This window comes from Triturus cristatus, chromosome 4_2 (assembly GCF_964204655.1).
Source record: "Triturus cristatus chromosome 4_2, aTriCri1.1, whole genome shotgun sequence".
Lineage (NCBI taxonomy): Eukaryota > Metazoa > Chordata > Amphibia > Caudata > Salamandridae > Triturus > Triturus cristatus.
Window position 1 is genome coordinate 231,700,203 of NC_140586.1, and position 20,798 is coordinate 231,721,000.

At 40.7% G+C, this 20,798-nt stretch overlaps 1 protein-coding gene across 2 annotated transcripts in view; it reads right to left on the reverse strand.

Moving 5' to 3' along the window:
* Nucleotides 1–1,547: 1,547 nt before the first annotated feature.
* Nucleotides 1,548–20,798, reverse strand: part of TMPRSS6 (transmembrane serine protease 6) — a 220,698-nt gene continuing 201,447 nt past the window's right edge. For both annotated transcript variants that reach the window (XM_085601346.1, XM_085601345.1), the window contains 2 exons: nt 6,732–6,868; nt 1,548–2,344 (listed from right to left, as the gene is read on the reverse strand). In XM_085601346.1, the coding sequence (XP_085457472.1) occupies nt 2,186–2,344; nt 6,732–6,868 (296 nt within the window). In that variant the 3' untranslated portion in view covers nt 1,548–2,185. The remainder of the gene's footprint in view (nt 2,345–6,731; nt 6,869–20,798) is intronic.

The following is a 20,798-nucleotide window of genomic DNA, read 5'->3' on the forward strand; positions in this document are numbered from 1 at the left end:
TTTGTAAGGTGGTAACTTTGCTCATCTGTACATTCATTGGCTAGTCATTAATGTCTTGCTTTATTGGAGAGAGCGGTTTCAGTTTGGCGGGCTAGTGTTACTCTTTAATCTTGTAGTGACAATTTGAGTTCTTTCTCCTACTGTGTTGGTGCCGTGGGAACAAGTGTCCATTGGAAGGACAAGTTGTTTACCTTCAATAATGTTCTCTGTGAAGAATGTTTGAGTTCCTGCAGATTCCTTTAATCTCTCCCAACTCCTCTCTAGATAAAATGTATTTGTGTTTAGAGTTTGTATTTCCTTTGGGTCTTCCTAGGAGTCCCTAGCCTCGATAGGGTGAAACTGGTATCAACGTACTGGCACCCTTCAATAGGGAGTTAGGCATTTCCGAGAGAAAGTTGCAAAACTCAGACTGTAATATCTTAAAGCGGCATCTGACTCTTAAGCTGTGTAACATTTTATGAAAAAGAAACCCCGAAACTAGTCCTAGGATGCTTGTTTCCAGTCCAGGGAGGTCCTGGCTTGGCAGTTCGGGCTGGACTGTTCCCATGAGGCACAGGGTCAAGGCTGATTTGCATATGGCTGGGTTCAAACTGGAACGGCATGGTGAGCAAAAAAACGATGATTTAGGCCCAGATCTCTGTACTGGGGTGAATGTATGACATTGTTCTGCATTCTGTCCATCAACTATTGTTCTTAACATTTTATGAATCTAGCCTGGTGCCCGGGAAGGTGTTCAAACAAAACAAATATGCTGGAGTTGATGTATTCACCACAACTAACATATCTAATGCTATATAACTAGATTTGCAAGTGTAAATCTCCCTTTTGAGAATGTCAGATGTGGAATGACACTTAAAAATGCAAAAAAATTCCAATCCAATTTGGGGATGCAAATTGCTTCAAAATTGTGCTCATAAGCTCAAGATACTAGACAACAATTCAATTTTACCTTTTAAATATACATCCATAATGGGTCCAATATTGCTGATAAGCTATATGTGTTTATCCAAATTCTCAGCCATAGCAACTCAATTATGGCTTCTGAAAAATTGTATGTATAATATTACAGACTCTGCTAAATATTGACCCACATGTGTATGACCCTCAACTGGAAGTATCCGGCAGGCCTGACCCCAAAAAAACATGTAAAAACCACAGAAAGTCCAAGGTGGTGGTGACGGTGAGAAGTATCTCCTCTTCACAGTTGCCCCTGGTTATCCTAGGTGGGTTCCTGGATGCAACCTGGGTGGTGTGTTGATGGCATCCGCAGTAGATGTCAAAGAAAGGCTGGAAGGGTGGGGCCAAGGTCGCAAAAGGGGCCTGCTTACCAGAGCAGACCACAAAAGAAAGTTGGTCTGGACAGGGGATGGAATGGCAAGAGGTAACGAATGCAGTGGCTACAAAGACTTCTTTTGCGCTTTACAAAAAGTCAAAAATAATTTAAGAAATAAATGGATTTAGAGGATTGTAACATGGCAGCCTACAAGTTTCTAGCATAACAAAGAAGTAAGACACCTTTTTTTTGAGTGGGAACTATGGTATTCGTGTTAAAAAAAAGTCTTGTTTTATTGTGTATATGCGGGCAGATTTGTAGAAAGTTTACAACGCCTTAAAGGTGGTAAGCTACAGTGAATTCATAGCACCATGGATAATGTTAATCTTTATACCTTTAGCCCATTCATTTTCTTTCTATTCCCACTTTTGTTTTGAAGAAAAAGATGTTCCTAAGTTACAGATGAAGCCAAACTAGTATCTCCCACTGAAAAAAGAAGCAGCAGAAAAGGTGAAGAGAAACTGTTGCAGATCAAAAGAGAGTGGATGAAAAGGACGGGGAATGTTGGTGTCTTCAGAGAAATGCAGCTGGTTTAAGACTTCACAGTAGGCAGAGATGCCTCAAACTCTGAAAACAATGTTCTGTTGCCTGTTTTCAACTCTTTGTCTGCCTGGTGAACCCTTTTGTATTCCTTCAGAAGGTATATGATATCAAGTTGTCTTTTAAGTCTAGGATGCAAGGAAAAGCGGTGTCTTGGCTGCTTAACACAGAGCACTAGGGTCTGGAGTTTGAGAGTCTTCAAAAGTTGGGTCACTCTGTGACAAGTAAAGAGTAGTCAGATTTTTAATGATGCTACTTGAAGGATGTCCGTGATTGACAGGAGAAGCCAAACGTTTGAGAGTTGGGGAACACCTATGAGATGACCTGCTTGATCCAGCCGACCATCCGTGTGACCCTGGTGTAGACACCGTAGTATTTGGGCACTCCACAGCTGGCACCCCAGCTCACCACACCAGCCAGGAACCACCTGCCAGATGACTCCTTGCAGACGAGGGGGCCACCAGAGTCACCCTAGAGGACATGAGAAAAAAAACATTAAAAAACAGTTCCAATGCGATGGACAATGAGCCCTAGAGCAGAAAAGTTACGAGGCCTAGAAATCCAGACTGTTGTCCTTCCATCCCTCACTTACAAGGCAGTTTTTTGGGGGGGATTACATTTTATTGATTTTTTAAGGGTTCCAAGTGTTCAAGTGACATGAGACAATCAATGTCTGCAGACATAAGTTCAATATAATGACTACTCATCTTTTCTTGAACCCCTTAGAGTAAACAAAAGAAACATTATACCATAACCCTGGCATTAACCCATAACATACAGTGCCTCGGTTTGAATCACATTTACATTTGTAGTCTACATCAAAGCTATTGTGTCCTGTTAGATTATCAGTTTTGCTGACTTCATACTGTTCTAGTTGCCACGACTGCAAACTAGCCATCTGTGACGTCATGTGTTTTCATGAGGATTCCCCTGAAGGTAGCCCACCTGGGCCAGATCATCATATGTTTTTGGGGGCAAACCCTTGCCACAAAAACTGCAAGAACATTTTAGGTCCATTGCGTATTCCATGCCGGCTTTCCAGAGAGATACTTGGGGTACAAAGCAGTTTTGAGGGCACACATTGGTTCAGTGTCTTTCCTATTCACCCAGACGATTGTCTCTCCCTCAATCAGCTCATTTTCTTACTATCTCTGTTTCGTATGTTACTCAATGTGCCACCTTCATTCAACAGTCTGCTGCAATATTCTCCACCTGCAGCCACAAAATTTCCTGCCCCCATTTTTCCACCCCTATGTCTTGATCCACCAATCTATTTGGGCAATGCATCTTTTAGATTAATCTTATCTAGGCCATCAGTGGACGGCTCACATGTCTGTCAGCCATTGGCTACTGTCATATTACTTCACTTCTTGTGCTCCAGTAAAATGTTAGAAAACCTACTAAGTAACCAATTATCAAACTATCTAGAAGAATATGACAATCTGAACGAATAGACGTAAGGTCTGTTTGTCCACTTGTGATATTCAGCTCACTGTCTGCTTAAACTAAAGCTCTCAATATTCCCGTGCTGAACTCCATGGCAGATTGCAAAGTGTTCAACCGGATGGCTTTAAATTATTTAGAAGATCCAGCAAAATCCGAAATATTGGTATTGGGCATGAAGATAGATCACTGGGGCATCTAGTAGGGCAGGCTATCCGCCACTTCCAGCACTGAAAGCCAAACTGCCTGGTGCTCTGACTGACAAAGACTTGTCCTCATACTTTAACTCAGTCTGTAGATCTAGTCGCCATACACTATAACCGCTGAAAAGAGCGATTTCTTTTCATCTCAATAATATGGATTCTCGAAAGACCACCACCTGTGTGCTGTCTAAATTAGACTGTTATTGGCATCACAACTGAGCTTAGATCAAAATTGCAACGTACACAGAATTCAACATCTTTCTTATCTGCTTTAGCAGAAAATACAAATGGGTCCCTTGCTCATTTTACCACTGGATACAAGCTAGCCTGGCTGATGAGGGGTTTTAGCCTGAAACTGGTCCCAGGATGCTTGTTTCCGGTCCAGGGAAGACCTGGCTTGGCAGTTCGGGCTGGACTGTTCCCATGAGGCACAGGGTCAAGACTGATTTGCATATGGCTGGGTCTGAACTGGGGTGGCGAAGTGAGCTAAAGATCGATGATGGATTCAACACAGATCTGTGACTGGGGGTGAGTGTCTGAAAAGTTTCAGCACTCCGTCCATTATCTTCTTTTGTTAGCAGAAAATACAACCATGTATCTAAGGCTAGGAGGAAACTTCAAAGGCTGTCCATAGATTATAGAATACAGACAGTTTGTGTCTGTGCCTCATTCATAAGCTGATTATTCGCTGGATAAATCACATCTGACTGAATTAATCAAACTATAAGTTCCTTGCTGAACGTGTGGCAAGGACTACTGCGAGTACTAACAATAGAAACAAGTAGGAACAGGTAGGAAGATTGGTGGCTCCTTCAGACTTTTAGGTGTTTACACGCTATGCTCGGGTTATTGGTTGTCTAACACCAGGGCGCCTTTCTGGGACCTTTACATGTACAAATCCTATCAAATTTGAGAACGCAGGGAAAACTTTTCTGAATGTTGCAGTTCAAAACCACACAGAATAATCTCTGCTGCTTTTAGAGGTCCTTACAAAGCAGCTGTGAGCCGGTTTCAACCAGAGTCTGTTTGCTATGGATTGTATTGCATTATATACAGTGCTTAATTTGTAAATAAATAAGTGCCATAGCTCTCGTCAGGAGGCCACTGCTGCTTGCACCACCCATTGCCCCGCTCAGCGCTGCCAATGACAGTACCAGCACAACTAATAACCATCACACTCCTACAAGTGAGACAGTTCGGACTATTTCAGACCTCCAAAGCCATAAGAATGGCGTGGGCGTAGGGTAAAAGTCATTCTTAATGTATATTAAATTAATAATTACCTGTTGTTGTGGTCTTTTCTAAATGAGCCACACTGCGCCACCATGCGGCAGACTGTCACAAGTACCTGTATTGAGAATTATGTGCCGAGCACCGGAAACCACCGGCTCAAATTAAGCACTGAATAGGTTTTTAGATAGCGTTTCCCATCCCCTCTGCTGAAATGCGGAAAAAGTAAAGGATTGTAAAGCTGATTTATTTGACATAACGTTTGTATGTTTCACTAACTAATTCTTTTGAACACTTCATGCTCAAAAGAGCACAGATTGATTGGAAGTATCCAGCTGTGGCGGCCATGTTCAGCTGCGGCCTGACCAAGTAACGAGGCCCGAGGGAGGGAGCCTGGATTTCTGGCCGAGGAACGGCTAACCTCCTGCTGTGCTGCACGAAGGAGGAATCGTTTTAATGATTTTAAACCATAGAGGCGAAGGTGGAAGTGAGCGTGCTGGTACCTATGCTCACTCGACCGTCTTTCCCGAAAAAACCCCCACTAGTAATTAAAATTGTCAGAACAGAAATAACAGAACAGATCTGAAAATTGAGAATGTTCCAGGGTATCCAGGGCGCCTGGAAACCATTCACTTCAACTGTAAGGGCGCAAAGCCTTCTGGGACTGGGAACTGAAGAAGGTACAACTTTCTCTTTTGACTGTTCTGTAAAAAGGTCTGTGGGCGCCATTTTATTAACCCTGTCACTACAAGGATTCGGCTATATGAAATGTGGAGAATGTCTCACCTCTTGGGATGCTGACACTCCCATCCCAGCTCAGGCTGGGCACTCCAATGTGCATCCAAGGGCTGTAGTTGCACAGCTCACCTCCTGTGAATGCTCCAATATCTTATGTTCTGTTTGTGTTCCTTTGAGGATTGTGGTTATCACCACTATTATGGATTCCTGATGCTAAAAGCAGTATCCCTTGTCCACTGCTCAGCCCAAAGGAGCTGGCCAATTATGCCGTTAGGATGAAGAAGGTGTTTAAGCCTTCACGAAATTGTAAATCACCTTAAACTTTCTTCAGAATAAACAACAGGGGTTTCCAGAGCCTGATTGCCTGCACCGAAAGGGTCTGGCACCCAATCTGTGCACTTGTAAAGAAGACATCACGTGAGGAGCTAGTACTGCTCTGGTATGAGGACTTGACTTACGTCACCTCATATGGTGGACACCCTGAGGCCATTTGAACCTTCATAAAACCATGGGTATCTCACACCTAATCAAAAGTATGAGGGGTGACTGCCACTTGTCACCTGAAAATAAGCCTTGTCCTTCCTCAGCTTCTTTCGTGCAGCTGAGTGCGCTTGAAGGCCTCGCATCAGCCGCATCATTCACTATGATGACACCATATTGGTACCATCCCACACCATAGCCATAAGCAGTACTTCACGCGCCTCCAAAGGCGAGAGGTGTCCAATACTTTAGCACCAAGGACACACCTGTACACTGCATAGGATATAAAACCCTCATCAAGTATACGTAGCACCTGAAGTCATACGTGGACGGTCACAGGCTTACATACATGGAGGTCCTTCAGGAAGCCAACTGAGGAGGCAAGAGGCCCAAGCTATAACGTTATCTGTTTCCCCACTTAACCAAACTGGCCTCTTATGTGCTAAACTCCGAGAGAGCTTGGAAAACGGATGACGGTATCAAGTGTAAATAAAAAGAATGGGTGCACATACATGTACTTCCTAATTGAACTGCTATACTACCACAAAACCACAGCTAGATCTTGTATGTCTTAGAAGTTAGAGGGCCTCATTTTTGTCACAAGCTATTTTAAAAATGTATTGTCTCATTGAAGGCATTCATTCTCCTCTTGGACTTCAGCCACTATTATCCATACACGACAAATGGTGTGGATACAAGACTTGTTGGGACGCCTGTCTGTGCTGCCACCATTAAAAACAGCAGAGGAAATGACGCCACCTCACCTGGCAGGCGTCCTTCTTGCCCTCTTGGTATCCAGCGCAGAGCATTCTGGGAGAGATCTGGTAGCGGTATGACTGCATGCAGGCATCATGTGGAACAAGCTGGACATCCACTTTCTGGAGCACATTGGTGACAGGACCTGTGAGGCACAGTAGAGAGTTTTTCTTTTTTAATCTAAAATGTTTACCACCATCTAGAAAGTATTAGAACAAAAGGTACAAATATAATAATTCAAAATAATACAGTAACAGTGCAGCCTTCAATATATTATTTAATACAAAATGAAATCCAAAAGTTGAAGATGTATGCTTTGTTAAACAATTAGTTTTGAAGCAAAACATTTGGGGGACATTGGGAACAATAACATATATTTACAGTAGAATACTTTAGTAATTTGAGTTTTAATTTTAAGGATTAGACTTTTGAGTGCGGTTCGGAGTTAGTAAAAGAGTTCGGGAAATGGGTTAGCTTCATGGTTAGGGGTTGGCCCGGTTTGAGGGTTTGTGTTAGTTGTAGAGTTATTCTTAAGGATAGGAACGGAGTGAGTGATAGAGTTACTATTTGGGTCAGCGGGTGGGAATTAGGGAACCCTACAGCACTAAATAAAAATGAAAACATTTCCAAATTTTGTCTTTCAATAAAATTGAAATAAAAGATGGCTTTATTTTCTCACTTTCTGATTCAAATGTTTAGGTTTTAAAACGTTAAATTTTTAATGTTCAACGCAGATTCTTGTTTAACATTTCTATAGTACCAATAGCAATAATCCCTAATTATGAGCAATAATAATAAGATGACTATGGGCCTGATTATGAATTTGGTGGAGTGGGTTGCCACGCCTTCGCCCCATTCCCATTCCCACACCCCCAAACCTCATCACCAGCCGCTCGCCAGATTACGAGTATCTCGTGGTCTGACAGGCAGTCCTTTGGCGTTCCCACAGCGGTGCCTATTAGAAAAGCTCCGCAATGGGAGCGCCAAAGACCGTCCTGCATGGTATGGACTGTAAAATTCCATGCTGTACAGGACAGGTGGTGCATGTAGACAAGGGGACACACCACATGCCCCCTGCAAGCATCCCGTGGCCCTGAGGGAATAGGCAGCCCTGTAGGGCCCCCTATGTTTCCTCACCGACACCGTTTTCATTGCATGCTCATCACCATGAAAAGGGTGGATGTGAGAACTCTTAATATGCTTGGCAGTGCCGCAGAGTCACCGCCAGCAAATTTTAGCCCTCAGATAGCTGCGCCACCGCCCGCGGATCCCTGGTGGTTGCGGCAGTCCTATTGCAGTCTGACCGCCGGACTTGTAACACGGCAGTCGGATCACTGGTGCAGCGGTTCACGACAGCCACCGCACCTCCACCACAAGTTTGGCAGTCCTATGGACTGCCAAACTCATAATCGGGCGCTATGGTATCTTGCTATATTAGTTTATGAAGCACTGCTTGTATAAGCTCTTCCAAACAAATAAATATGAATACCAATGTGGATCCTCAAATAAGTAGTTCTATAATCCTGCACCCTTCTAAAAATAATTCCACATAAAACTAATTAAGGTAGTAATTCCTCAAAAATGATTACTTACTTGTAGTCTGGGCTCTGCATCATAATTTTCATTGCCATCATAAACCTGAGAATAATTCTCAGCATGTGCAGAGATCCCAGGATTTTTTTTTGTAAAAGGAACACTTTACATACAAATATATCCTCTTCGAAAAATGTGTTCAGAGTCAACTATGCAACCACATAATCAAATATCAACTCCTCGACCTACACCAATCAGGATTCCGTCAAGAACACAGCACCAAATCTGCACTTACTCATATAGTGGATGACATACTAAAAATGCTGGATCAAAATGAATTATGCCTTTTGATATTGCTTGATTTATCGGCTGACTTTGATACCGTCAAACATGATAATCTATTGAACTTACTGGAACAAATGATGAGCCTATCAGGGGTCGTACTTCAATTCTTCGCTTCCTCCCTCCAAAACAGATCCCTAAGAGTCCAAATGAATCAATCGCTGTCTAAGTCCCATGCGATCACGCTTGGCGTTCCTCAAGGCTCTGCTCTTTCTCCCATTCTATTTAACCTATTCCTTGAACCACTGGCTTACCTCCTAAAATCTTCCAATATCCAATACCACATGTATGCTGATGACACTCAGCTGTATCTCAAAATCGCCTCCCCAGAGGACATCATATCCCTCAATTCCATCTTACAAAACACACACCTGTGGCTCATGTTAACCATCTCAAACTCAACGCTGCCAAAACCGAATTTCTTCTCATCTCCCTACTGAAACACAGTCCAAAAATTGATCTTTGGTTGAAACATCTTACAGCCCTCAAATGCTCTCCCTACATCATAGACTCTGCTAGATCACTAGGTATCACATTAGACAAACACCTAAATATGCAGGATCACATCAGTGCAGCCACTAAAGGAGCAAATCATCAACTAAGCATTCTGCGGAAACTTAAACCCTATCTACCACAAGAAGACCTAAAACAAACGGTTCAAGCCCTAGTATTACCCAGACTGGATTATGGTAGTGCCACACTATGTGGCCTACCTCGATACAAACTGGACCCTCTAAGAGCATCCTTCAACGCGGCAGCCAGACTTGTCCTTGGAACAAAAAGAAAGTCACTCATCTCACCGGATCTAAAATCATTAAACTGGCTACCGTATGAGGCAAGGATCCAGCTGAAAATTGCCTGCATGACGCATAAGGCGTTACACTTCAATACCTGTCTCAAAAGCTAGAAAAATCAGGGGGCAGCAGAATCTCACGAAGCGCGCTCATCTTGCTTATGAAACCCCAACGTACTCACAAAAAGAAAACGGGTGCCAGAGCATTCTCGACTATTGCACCCAAGATATGGAACTCTCTAACACCGGATATTCGCCTAATATCCTCTACCTCCTCCTTCAAAAAAGAAGCCAAATCTTTTCTACTGAAGAAGTTTGTACCTTAAGACAATATACCGGTCTCACTGATAATGCATATTCAGCAAACTCCTATGGGGATTATCCCCTCCTATTACTGTCTTTATTTTAGATGAATCAGTGTTATACTATTATACTTTATTTATTTAAGGTTTTGTATAGCGCGAACATGACCCAGGTGGGTATCAGAGTGCTTTACACATGGTTTAGGTAGACAACAAAAACAGCGAGTGGAGAAAAATCAGGGTAACAGTGGGACAATATACAACAGGGGCAAGATGAAATTAAGGTGGACATAGGAGGCAAGTTGGGTGAGAAAGACATGGAGGGCAATATACATCAAGATCAAACAAGACAGTATGACAGGCGACAATGGGTCGCAACAAATGAAATGTACACAGTAGGTTAGAGGCAAGGGGAGCACAGCATCTAGTTCAACGCATTGTTCATTAGTAGAGCTTTAACTTCCCTTTTGAAGGCAAGTGTAGAGGGAATCAGTCGGGGCGATGCCAGAGAATGTACGATTGTAGGTTTTAAGCTTTTTAAATTTCTTTGGCTTGAGCAGCAGTGTGCCGGTGCTCCTTGTGGACCTAGAGCCACTGGAAAGTTCCAGCTTGTTTGTCAGATAGAGTGGGGTGTTGAAGTGTAGTACTCTATGGGTCATACAAGCGATCTTTAGTTGGATCCTTGCTTCAAAGGGAAGCCAATTGAGCGATTTCAGGTCCGGCGAAATGTGGCTGGACCTCTTAGAACCCGTGATGAGTCTAGTAGCAGCATTCAGAGATGCTCTGATGGGGGCTAAACTGAATTTCGGCAGTCCTCAAAGAGTCGCACTGCCATATTCTAGTTTAGAGATGACAAATGCTTGCACCGTCACTTTAAAGTCATCATGGGAAAGGTAAGGTTTGAGTTTTCTTAGGATGCAAAGTTGGAAGTTTCGCTCCTTTGGTCGATGAGCTGATGTGGTCTTGCATGTTAAGGTTTTTGTCTAGCACAACTCCCAGTGATTTAGTGGAGTCAATGATGTGAGGTGTGCAGTTGAGGGTGGTGAGGTTACCGAGAAATTTCACCACAGTGGGGGTTTGCCTAGCGGGTGCAATGAGGAGGAATTCGGTCTTGAGGGCGTTTAATTTGAGATGGTTGGAGGTTAGCCAGTTGAGGGTTTTGAGCAGGGTACCGTTGAGAGATTTGATGTCTTTGGGGTGATGAGATTTTCATGTAGAGTTAGGTGTCGTCCGCATACATGTGATATTGGATGTTGGAGGCTTTAAAGTCAATGGTTCCAGGAAAAGGTTAAAGAGTGTGGGGGAGATGAGGAACTAGGGTTGGAGAGAGACTGGTTGGATTTAACTCTTTGTGTTCTGTTGTTGAGGAAAGAGGAAAACCATTTAAGGACCGTGCCTGAGAGCCCCATCCTGCGTTCCAAGAGGTAGAGTAGATTGTCATGTTTGACAGTGTCAAAAGCAGATGAGAGATCGAGCAGAATTAAAAGACAGGCTTCATTATGGTCAAGTAAAGTTAGAGCGTCGTCCACTATGTGTTTGATGGCTGTTTCGGTGCTGTGGCCAGTGCGGAAGCCCGATTGGAATAGGTCGAGAAGCTGGAATTGCTCATTGTGTTTGTAGTTGTTCATGAACACATTTCTCCAGAAGTTTTGCCAGGGTGGGTATGTTTGTGATTGGGCGGTAGTTGTTCAGGTCAACAGGGTAAGCAAAGGGTTTTTTGAGAATAGGGAGCACTAGGCCCGCCTTCAAGCAGTCCGGGATCTCACCTTGAAGAAGTGAGGCGTTGATGATCATGGACCAGAGTGGTGCTAGTGAACCTCTCATTTCTTTAAAGAAGTTGGGGGAGAGGGTCATTGAAGTGATTTGAGGGTTTAAGGGTCGAGAGAATATTAAGGATGGTTATGTCATTGAGGGGAGTGAATTGACTCCATGAAGCATTGTTTTTGAGGGAGAGACCATGAGGTGAGGGCAGGGGTGTGGAGACAGAGGAGTCAGGAGAGGGCGAGAGAATGAGTGCAGTGGACCTTAGATCTGATTCGATTTTGTTCGTCTTTTCGAGGAAGAATTCAGCAACCGCATTGCAGTTTGGTTGCGGGCGAGAGAGATGCTGAGCTTGGGTAGAGGTGTTGTTGGTTGGATTGTGATTTAATGAGCTCAAAAAGTTGTTTCGGGCGATTTTTGGCTTTGTCAAGTTGGTGTTTGAAGAAGTTGGCTTTCGCCGTTCTAATGAGTTTGGTGTATCTACTTTTTTTAATCTTAGAGTTTTTAGAAGATCAGTGGAGAGAGTGGATCTCCACTTGCGTTCAGCTAGTCTTAGACTGCATCTGTCCGCATTTAGTCTGTCATTGAACCAAGGTTTGGAGTCTTTTATGGGGATTCTTTTTAGTTGAAGGGTGGGCGTATCATTCACGGCAGATAGCATGGCGTTGTTATAGTGATCGGTAAGGTTGTGAACGTTGTTCATGATTGCAGGAGGCGGAAGGGAGAAATTGCATCGCTCTATGATCTCATTAATGCTTGTGTTATGGAGCGATCTTTTCCAGTGTTTTAGTTTCAGTGGTTGTGCACTTTTGTGGTTCCAACTTTCAATTATCAGGAAGTTGGTATAATGATGGTCAGACCAGTCACAGGGGAGAATGGATTTGAGGTGAATGGAGTTGGGGTTGGAGATGATGAGATCCAGAGTCGAGCCTAAGTTGTGTGTGGGGCTGTCACAGAATTGGATCAGAGATAGGTCAGATAGGAAGTTTTTGAGGGTTGTAACCGCTTGATCGTGCGGGTCATTCCAGTGGGGACTGAAGTCACCAAGGAAGATCTGGGGGCAGTGTTGGCCCAGGTTGGAGGAGATGGTTTCCATAATTTGTTCAATTCGATGGAGGTTATCACCTGGGGAGTGGTAGAAGATGTGAAGGCTGCATAAGGGTCTATGTGTGCTAGTGATATCTATGCATAGGTATTCACAGGATGAGAGATTAGCTGAGGGGGACTGTTTTGCTATGAGAGAGTGGCGGAAGATACAGGCTATGCCACCTCCCTTTTTCTTAACTCAGTCGAGTTTGATAATGTTATGATTGGGAGGGACTAATAGGTCAAGGATAGGGCCAGAGGAGTCGTTGAGCCATGTTTCTGTGAGGATAAGGAGGTCCAGATCTTGGGCAAGGATGAGATCAGCAAGATCAGTAGCAGGTTTGACCGCTGATCTGCAGTTAAGTAACATGCTTTTCAGTTGTGATTTGTGCAAGGTGTCTGTAAGCGTGGGTTGTGTAGTGGGGATACGCATGAGGTTATTGATGTTTATGGAATTGGCGTTGAGTCTGGGCGTTCTATGGGGGTTGGGCGTAATGCTTTGGATGGGTTCCGCATTACCATGATGGGGGAATGTCGAGTTAGGGACATTTAGTGGGGCTGTTTGTGAAGATCTAGCAGGGACTGAGATGGCCGAAAGAGGAGAGGTGTACTCAAGGAGGAGGGAGAGAATATTAGGATCTGAATATGGATTTTTGGATCTGGCAGATCTAGATGGGGCGTTAGGGTAGGGAGTGGTATTTGAATTCTTGGTAGGGGGTTTCGGGTGGATCATATGTGGGATCTCATGTGATGTCATAATGGAAGAGAAATGAGGGATCTAACGTGTGAACTTGTTGGAAGAGAGATCAAGGGCTAGCTCTTCGGTGGTCTTAATGAGTTTTTGATCTGTTTGATTCTCACGCATGTATTTCCTGTTCTTTGTGTTTTGTCAGACCAAATGTTACACTAGTCCCTGTCATGTAAAGCGCACTGATACCCACTAGGGTCACATTCACGCTAAACAAAATTTTATAAATAAATATGTAAATACATAAATACTACAAAGGGTGGATAATGCAGCATACCCAATCCAAGATGAATTAAGGCATTTCCCTGCGATGTCAGTTTCTGTTACAACCATTTTACAAGGTGATTCTAAGTGAAGGATGCGTTGGAATATATATTCCTTTATTTTTTATGCATTCATTGTCCTCTTGCTTCTATTTTAGTCCCTTACTTTTTTACTTCACAGCTGGACCTTTGTACTGGATTCTACCTGTCTTGCTTCTTTTCACCTTCCTATTCCTCAGGAGGAGTTAGGTGATTTGTTATTCTCTTCATTCTGAGGCTTCATTTAAATCAAGATGATACGATTGCCAAAGATGTCTTTCTTCCTCATTTGTGGGTTTTTTAAATTTGGATCTCTCTTAAGCATTTACGTAACAGCTTTCACATATACTGTACTGTTCTGTTCTTTGCCTACTGGGAAGAGTTGCTCTTCGTTTAGATAGTCTAGAAGAGTACTAAAGAGACTGTTCAAGCATCCATTTCGTGCATGCTGATTAGAAAGTCTGATGTCTGCGTCCACCAGAGGGAAAGCAGCAACTATGACCTGGTAAAGAAACGTCCCTCTAGCAACAATTTGAAAGGTGGCAACTTGGAAATCTGTCTGCACTTTTACAAAACACTATTAAGTTGATTCTGATACGAGGGTTCGTTTTAGTACAGGCCACTCTTCAGAATCTGTGCTCTTAGACCTCTTTAGAGAACTGTATATGAGTTTATAACATTTTCTGACTTTATCCCTTATGGCTGAAAGAGGGATTTTCTTGCTATTCTACTCTGTTGTTTATGACTATCAATGAAGATCCTACAATGCAGAAGAAATTACCACTGAAGTCATTAAAGGTCTGAAAGACATGAAGTTTATTTCTCAGTCAATTCTACGTATCTTTCAAAAATGAAGAGAGTGGCTCTTTCATGCAATTGACAGTACAAGTCACCATGGGATTGCAAACCTCTGGATTTTTAAAAGTATGCTTTTTAGCTCTCTCAATGGTAAGTATATCAGGCTTTTTATCTTTCTCATTTCTATACTTATTAGGCAGTAGTTTTAATTTTAGGGTCCTGCAATGTAGGTTTGGAAAACAAGTTATTTTGGACAGTCTATAATAAAAAAAAAACCTCTAACAGGCTTTGAAGGGTGTTTCTCTACCGTAGCATGCTGGATTCTTATATATTTAGATTTAAAGTGTCCCGGGGTCCCCACACACAGCTGGAAATGATTCTAACATTTATGACTATCAATGAAGATTCTACAATGAAGGAAAATTATTTTCTCTAGTCATCCTACAGCAGTAACTTTAACAGCGCAATCAGAACACATCGCAATTTAATGGCGAGTAATTTTGGAAAGCTGCCTGGTGTAGAGTGCAACCTCCTCCCTACTCAAACTAGAGACTGATCTACTGTACTGAATTCCAGTGTATGTCACTATTGCCAAAAATTCTGAGAAAAGTTCAGAATGACTTAGCATAACAGTAAATCGGGCAGTCGAAATCAGGAGAAGCACAATCTAATGGGCGTCATTTGAGAAGTGCCTGGAAAAGGTCTTATTCCTTGCAGACCCTGTGCAGATGCCTGTTTTACAAATATGATGAATTACCCCCTAAATTAAGTACAGACAGGTGCTTTTCTGTGCATGTTCTGTTACTGAGACATCTTGAAGACACCTTCCAAAGCAGTGTATACCATTGATTAATGACAAAGGATGTTTAGATAGTGAACAAATATTGTGTATAGGATATTCTTTGCTGTCCTGGTAAGTCATGGTTTCAATATGGTCCTGACATGACCAGTTGCTAGGGTGAATTATAGTGGAGAAATATTTAAGAAAGACTGAAATATGGTCACAAAGGGAAAGAGCTAAATCTACAAATTTTACTTTGTGTAGTTTCAAATTATGTGGTCAAATACTATTTGCAATATAGACATAGGACCTCCATAGACCTTTCTGGTACCCTGCTCAGAAAGACCATACAAAGACAAACTTATAGAGTCTTATCTGAAAAAGTATTCTCCAGATGGGTCATTTACTGTAGGTTCATATGGCCTTAGAATTTGTCCTTGTGTAAGAGGCTAATCCTGGATCTGCAACAGGCCACTGATGGTATGAACTATTATAGCAACTTCATATTTTTCAGAATATCCCCACAGTGTGCAACTATTGATAGTGTTTTATCTAAATATATCGAGAAAAACTTGTGTTACCATAATATTGGTACATTTATATCGTGATTACCAAACTATCATTGGTTTAAATAGTGCAGATGTTTTTGTCAAGAATATTGTTGTATATAATATCAATAGATGTAAGAACAATTCTTCTACATTCTTTGATTTTTTTTCTTATTTTTAATTTTATTTAAAATAGTTAAATGTTTTAGGAAAAGGATGTTTTTTTTTATAATGGAATGGTTAGTTTTATAAAAGTTAACTTTATTTTAATTGAGTAATCTTTTATTTTTCAATTGAAAATTTATTACGTTTATTAAAGTATTGATTCATATTATTTATCTATTTTGTATTGTTTGTTTTTAAGTGTAAATGTAGTGTTTTGCAATTTGTGTTATATTTTATTATTTTAAAGGGTTTGTAGAGGGAAAAGTGGAGAGTTCTTTAGATTATTTATTTAGCAATTACTTTTATTATTTTCAAAAGTTAATATTTTTCTATCATTAAAAAAAGATAAATATTTAATATTTTGCATTTTTGTACTTTTCTATATTATTTACTTTTAGTTGTAAATAGTAAACTATTTAAATAAAAAATGTTAATATAATTTTGTATGATTTTGATAAATGTTGGTGTTTTTATATTTAATTGCAGTTTTTAAAATTATTAAATATTGATTTACATTCCATTAGATATTTTAATTTATACACGCTTTTCAAAGAAATGTGTGTCGTTTTTGAATAATGTATGTTTAATGAACATTGTTGTAAAAATTATTTTAAAAAGTGTCTTTATAACTATACACACACACACACACACACAGACACACACACAGACACACAGACACACATAAAAGCTTATTGTCAAGAAATCTTTGATTTTCCTAAACAAATCAAACTTAAACTACACAAACCTTTCTAAAAATGTTAAAGTTATAGTTATAGATTTCATTTACAGTTTATCCACTACTTTCGACAAGTGTCATACAGTGTAGAGTGGAATTGCATACAGTTCAGTTTCACTGACCGGCTTCTCCAATGAGTAGTTTGTGAGCTACTGGTAGCTCTCCAGCTGCCTTTGAATAGCTCTCCTGTGTGTGGCCCAGTCTACTAAATTTGAAGATTTTGCTTGACATAATTAAATACTTATTCCAAAATTGAAAAGTATGTATTTGAAATGAAAATGTGTTTACTTTCAGAACACATAAGATGGTGTCTGAAGAAAAATGGTTGTATTTCTCAAATAATTTTAGTGATCAATCATGTGGTGTTGAGGAGATTTATTACCAATATGATCTTATTCCACAAGCATTGCTGCTATGGCTGTTAAGTATTAATTATGTAAAGGCATTCTAAATTGACAGCCTCTTTTTAACATTGCTACTGGTAACACTTTGTGTCGCACTTAGGTGATCTCTGCTGGTAATCCTGCATAGGAAGGCCACTAATCTTGCATGATGTTGTCACTATTACCAGTAGCGGCTGCTTCCGATGCGACTAGGTAAGGCGGTAAGGGGGGGAGAAGGACATAAATATATAAAAAATATATATGAACAAAAAATTACGACTTACCCGACGCTGCGTCTGCTCCGTCTTCCGCCTCTCCCGATCCTTAACTGGTGCACACCGTGCAGGCTCCCAGACGCCAATCCCAACGCTTCTCTCATGCTGGGAATATTATTCCCAGCATGAGAGAAGCACTAGGATTGGTCTGAGCGGCCTGGTTTGCTGCTCAGACAGTGCCTTGGAGCCTGTGGCTTTTCTCCACCTGGCTGTACAACATAGCCGGGTGGAGAAATGCTAAGTGCGCATGTCAGTTTGGCATCATGCACGCTTAGTAGTTCCCACACTCCTCCTCCTGAAGCTCAGAAGGATGACCCGGCCCTGCTCCGTGACTCGGCTACCGAGCAGAGGCAACTGTGAAAAAGAAAATGATAATAAAATGACTTTATTATCATTTTCTTTTTCACTGTTGCCTCTGCTGGGTAGCAGCAGTGGGGCGATGCTCCTCCACCATAGTGGAGGAACCGCCCCTGACAATTACAACACTTATAATTTTAGTAGCTCAGAATAATTTTCATTGAACATAAGTAGCTCTTGTTACAGAAAAGGTTGGAGATACCTGAGGCAAACAGTGGAGCAGTGGAGAGCAGAGTATGGCACACTGGTACACAGTGTAGTAGAGTATGTGGAGTGGAGTACACTGGAGCGGGGTAGTGTAGAGTAAAGTGTCGTGGAGTGGCGTGTCATAGGTTAAAGTTGCGTTAAGTGCAGTAGAGTGGAGTGGTGTAGCATACAGTCGAGTACAGTGTCATGAATTGGACTACTGTATTGTACAGTAGAGTGTGGTGTCATGTTGTACAGTATTGGAACCTGTTGTAGACTATAGTAGAGTGGCATACAATCTAGTTGAGTTGTGTAAAGTAAAGTGGTGTATAATGCAGTACAGTGTTGCAGAGTGTGGTAGAGTGGCTTGGCATACTTCGTTATAGAGTACAGTGGCATAGAGTGGAGTGATTGATTTATTTATTTATTTATTTGTTGATTAATTAAAACCATTACAAAAAGGACAAAAATAAATACAAACCAAACACTTTTCCTAATTGAACATTCCAGAGACAATGCATAAAATTAACCACAATCAATTAACTTTTTCCAGTTCGGGATAATCAAAAATTATTAATTCAATTTTTAAAATAGTTTACAGGACTTGACAATTTTCAGGGATAAAGTGCACGCGTGCCATTTTGTAAAAATAATAAACATTATAAATGGAACATCATCTAAGAATAGTACTCTAAAAACAGACAATTAATACATTATCTTAAAGTAGTACTATGAAAGCAAACAATTAAAAAGTGCCATAAAAATAGTTCATCATCACCTTAAAAGCAACAACATCAACAATTCACAGTCTTAACAAATTTAACATATACTCTGGGTGTCAACCTTATATAATTTCTTTTCTACTATAAACATAAATTTTACAAATTGGTGTATAATATAAACATTGACACCACTTAGGCAAAATAATAATGCCGATCTACAAGTCCTAAGTCCCATTTTTTTAAAAATAGGTTTTAAAATTATTTTCCGTTCCTTCATCATTTTTGGGCACAGTGTTACCATATGCAGCAAGGTTTCGTCATACTGCCCACAAAGCCGACAAATATTTGATGCCCATTTGGACTCCCATTTAGGGGTTCCATCTTTGGTTGGATAAATTCCAAACCTTAATAACATACATTTCTTCTTAATTAAGGGTTTTTGATGATAAAAAAGTAAATAAGGTTGGGCCATCATTTTGTCGAAGCAATTGGCAATAGACCAGAAGTGGTTTTTTTTTCTCAACTCATATTTATCCAACAATTCTGACAGCAAGGCGACGGTTGAATTAATTATTTTTTTATAATCCATTTTACTCCTTGTTTCGTCTTCCAATTTGGGACAATCAAATTTTAGGAGACACTGGGCTAAATAATCCTGCCAGCTTCTAGAGTATTCACTGGACGAAATCTCTCTCCAACACATATTGGCCAGCGTGCCCTCCTTGGCTCGAGATAGTGCCAATAGTGTTTTTACAAATGATGCTTTACGCACAAGGAGCTGATTCCGTAAGCCAAATTCCAGTCTTAAATTGGCACGGGAAGTCTGCCTAGGAATCCTAAAGACTGATTTATGTGTCCTGGCAACTACGGCCTCCAATACTTTCACATCTTTACCCTTAAAAATAATAGACCCATAGTCCAGGGAGGGAATAAGTTTTGCTTTCATGACTTTAAGTAGATGATCATAATTGGGGCATACTAATTTATCTCTTAATTTTCGAAATGCAAAGGCAAGTGAAGTACCTTTAGCCTCTAAGTTATTAAAGTGCTGTCTAAATGATAGTCGATCATCAAATGTGATTCCCAAATATTTATAAGTTTTTACACAGTCCACAGACAAACCATTAAAACACAAATCCATTACCCCAAGATTGCCTTTTCCTATTAACATTATTTTAGTTTTTTTAATATTAATTGTTAACCCATTTTGGGTTACATATATATTAAAAGAATGTATTAATCTTTTTAGTCCTATCATAGTTTGGCTAAGTAAAATAGTATCATCAGCATACTGTAAGTATTTAATTTCTTTACCCATTACAGAAGGGGAATGTGAATTTACGTCATTAAAATGGGTTGGGAGATCAGACATAAATAAATTAAAAAGACAAGGAGCGAGCACACATCCTTGTTTTAAGCCAAGATTTGTTTCGAGGCGGCGGGTAGTATGTCTTCCATTGCCTATTTTGACCTGCACCCAAGTATTTGAGTACAATAATTTAATCATTTTTAAAAGAGTTTCTGATATACCCCAGTTCATTAGCTTTTTCCAAAGAATATTTCTGGGTACAGAGTCAAATGCGGCTTTTAAGTCAATAAAACAAATATACAATTTTTGTTTCCTACATATGGCTCTTTCTCCTAGTAAAGACAATAAAATCAAATTGGTAAGAGTCGACTCTCCCTTCCTAAATCCTGTCTGAAAGATTGGAATCAATTCTTCTCTTTCCGCCCAAGACTCCAACTCCTCTAACAGACAACTTGCAAATATTTTAGCATCTACGTCTGTGAGGGTAATTAAACGATAATTTGCAGGATTCTCCTGGGGCCCACTTTTACAGATCGGTTGTATTATACTTCCCCTCCATGAATCCGGATTTCAGCCTGTCTTACGAATTTCATTGAAGAGGACCGTTAATAACTCTGGCCAATACTCAGTTTTGACTTTAAAAATAGCATTCGGCATTCCATTAGGGCCAGGTGCTCCATTTGATCTAATTTTAAGTAAAACTTTTTTAACTTTGTCTACCGACCATAACTTAGTATTAGTAGAGCCCGGTGTATTCCTTACACCAAGAGGGTCACATCCTTCAACTGGCTGCAATTTACATTTGGGGTAGAGACATTCAGACTCCTCTATCAGTTGGCTTCGGGGAATTAATTTATTATTAAAAAAATGTATCCAACTTAATTCATCTATATTGGCACTTGTATTTCTAAAATTTCCATTTTCTAAATTATTAATTATGCTCCAAAA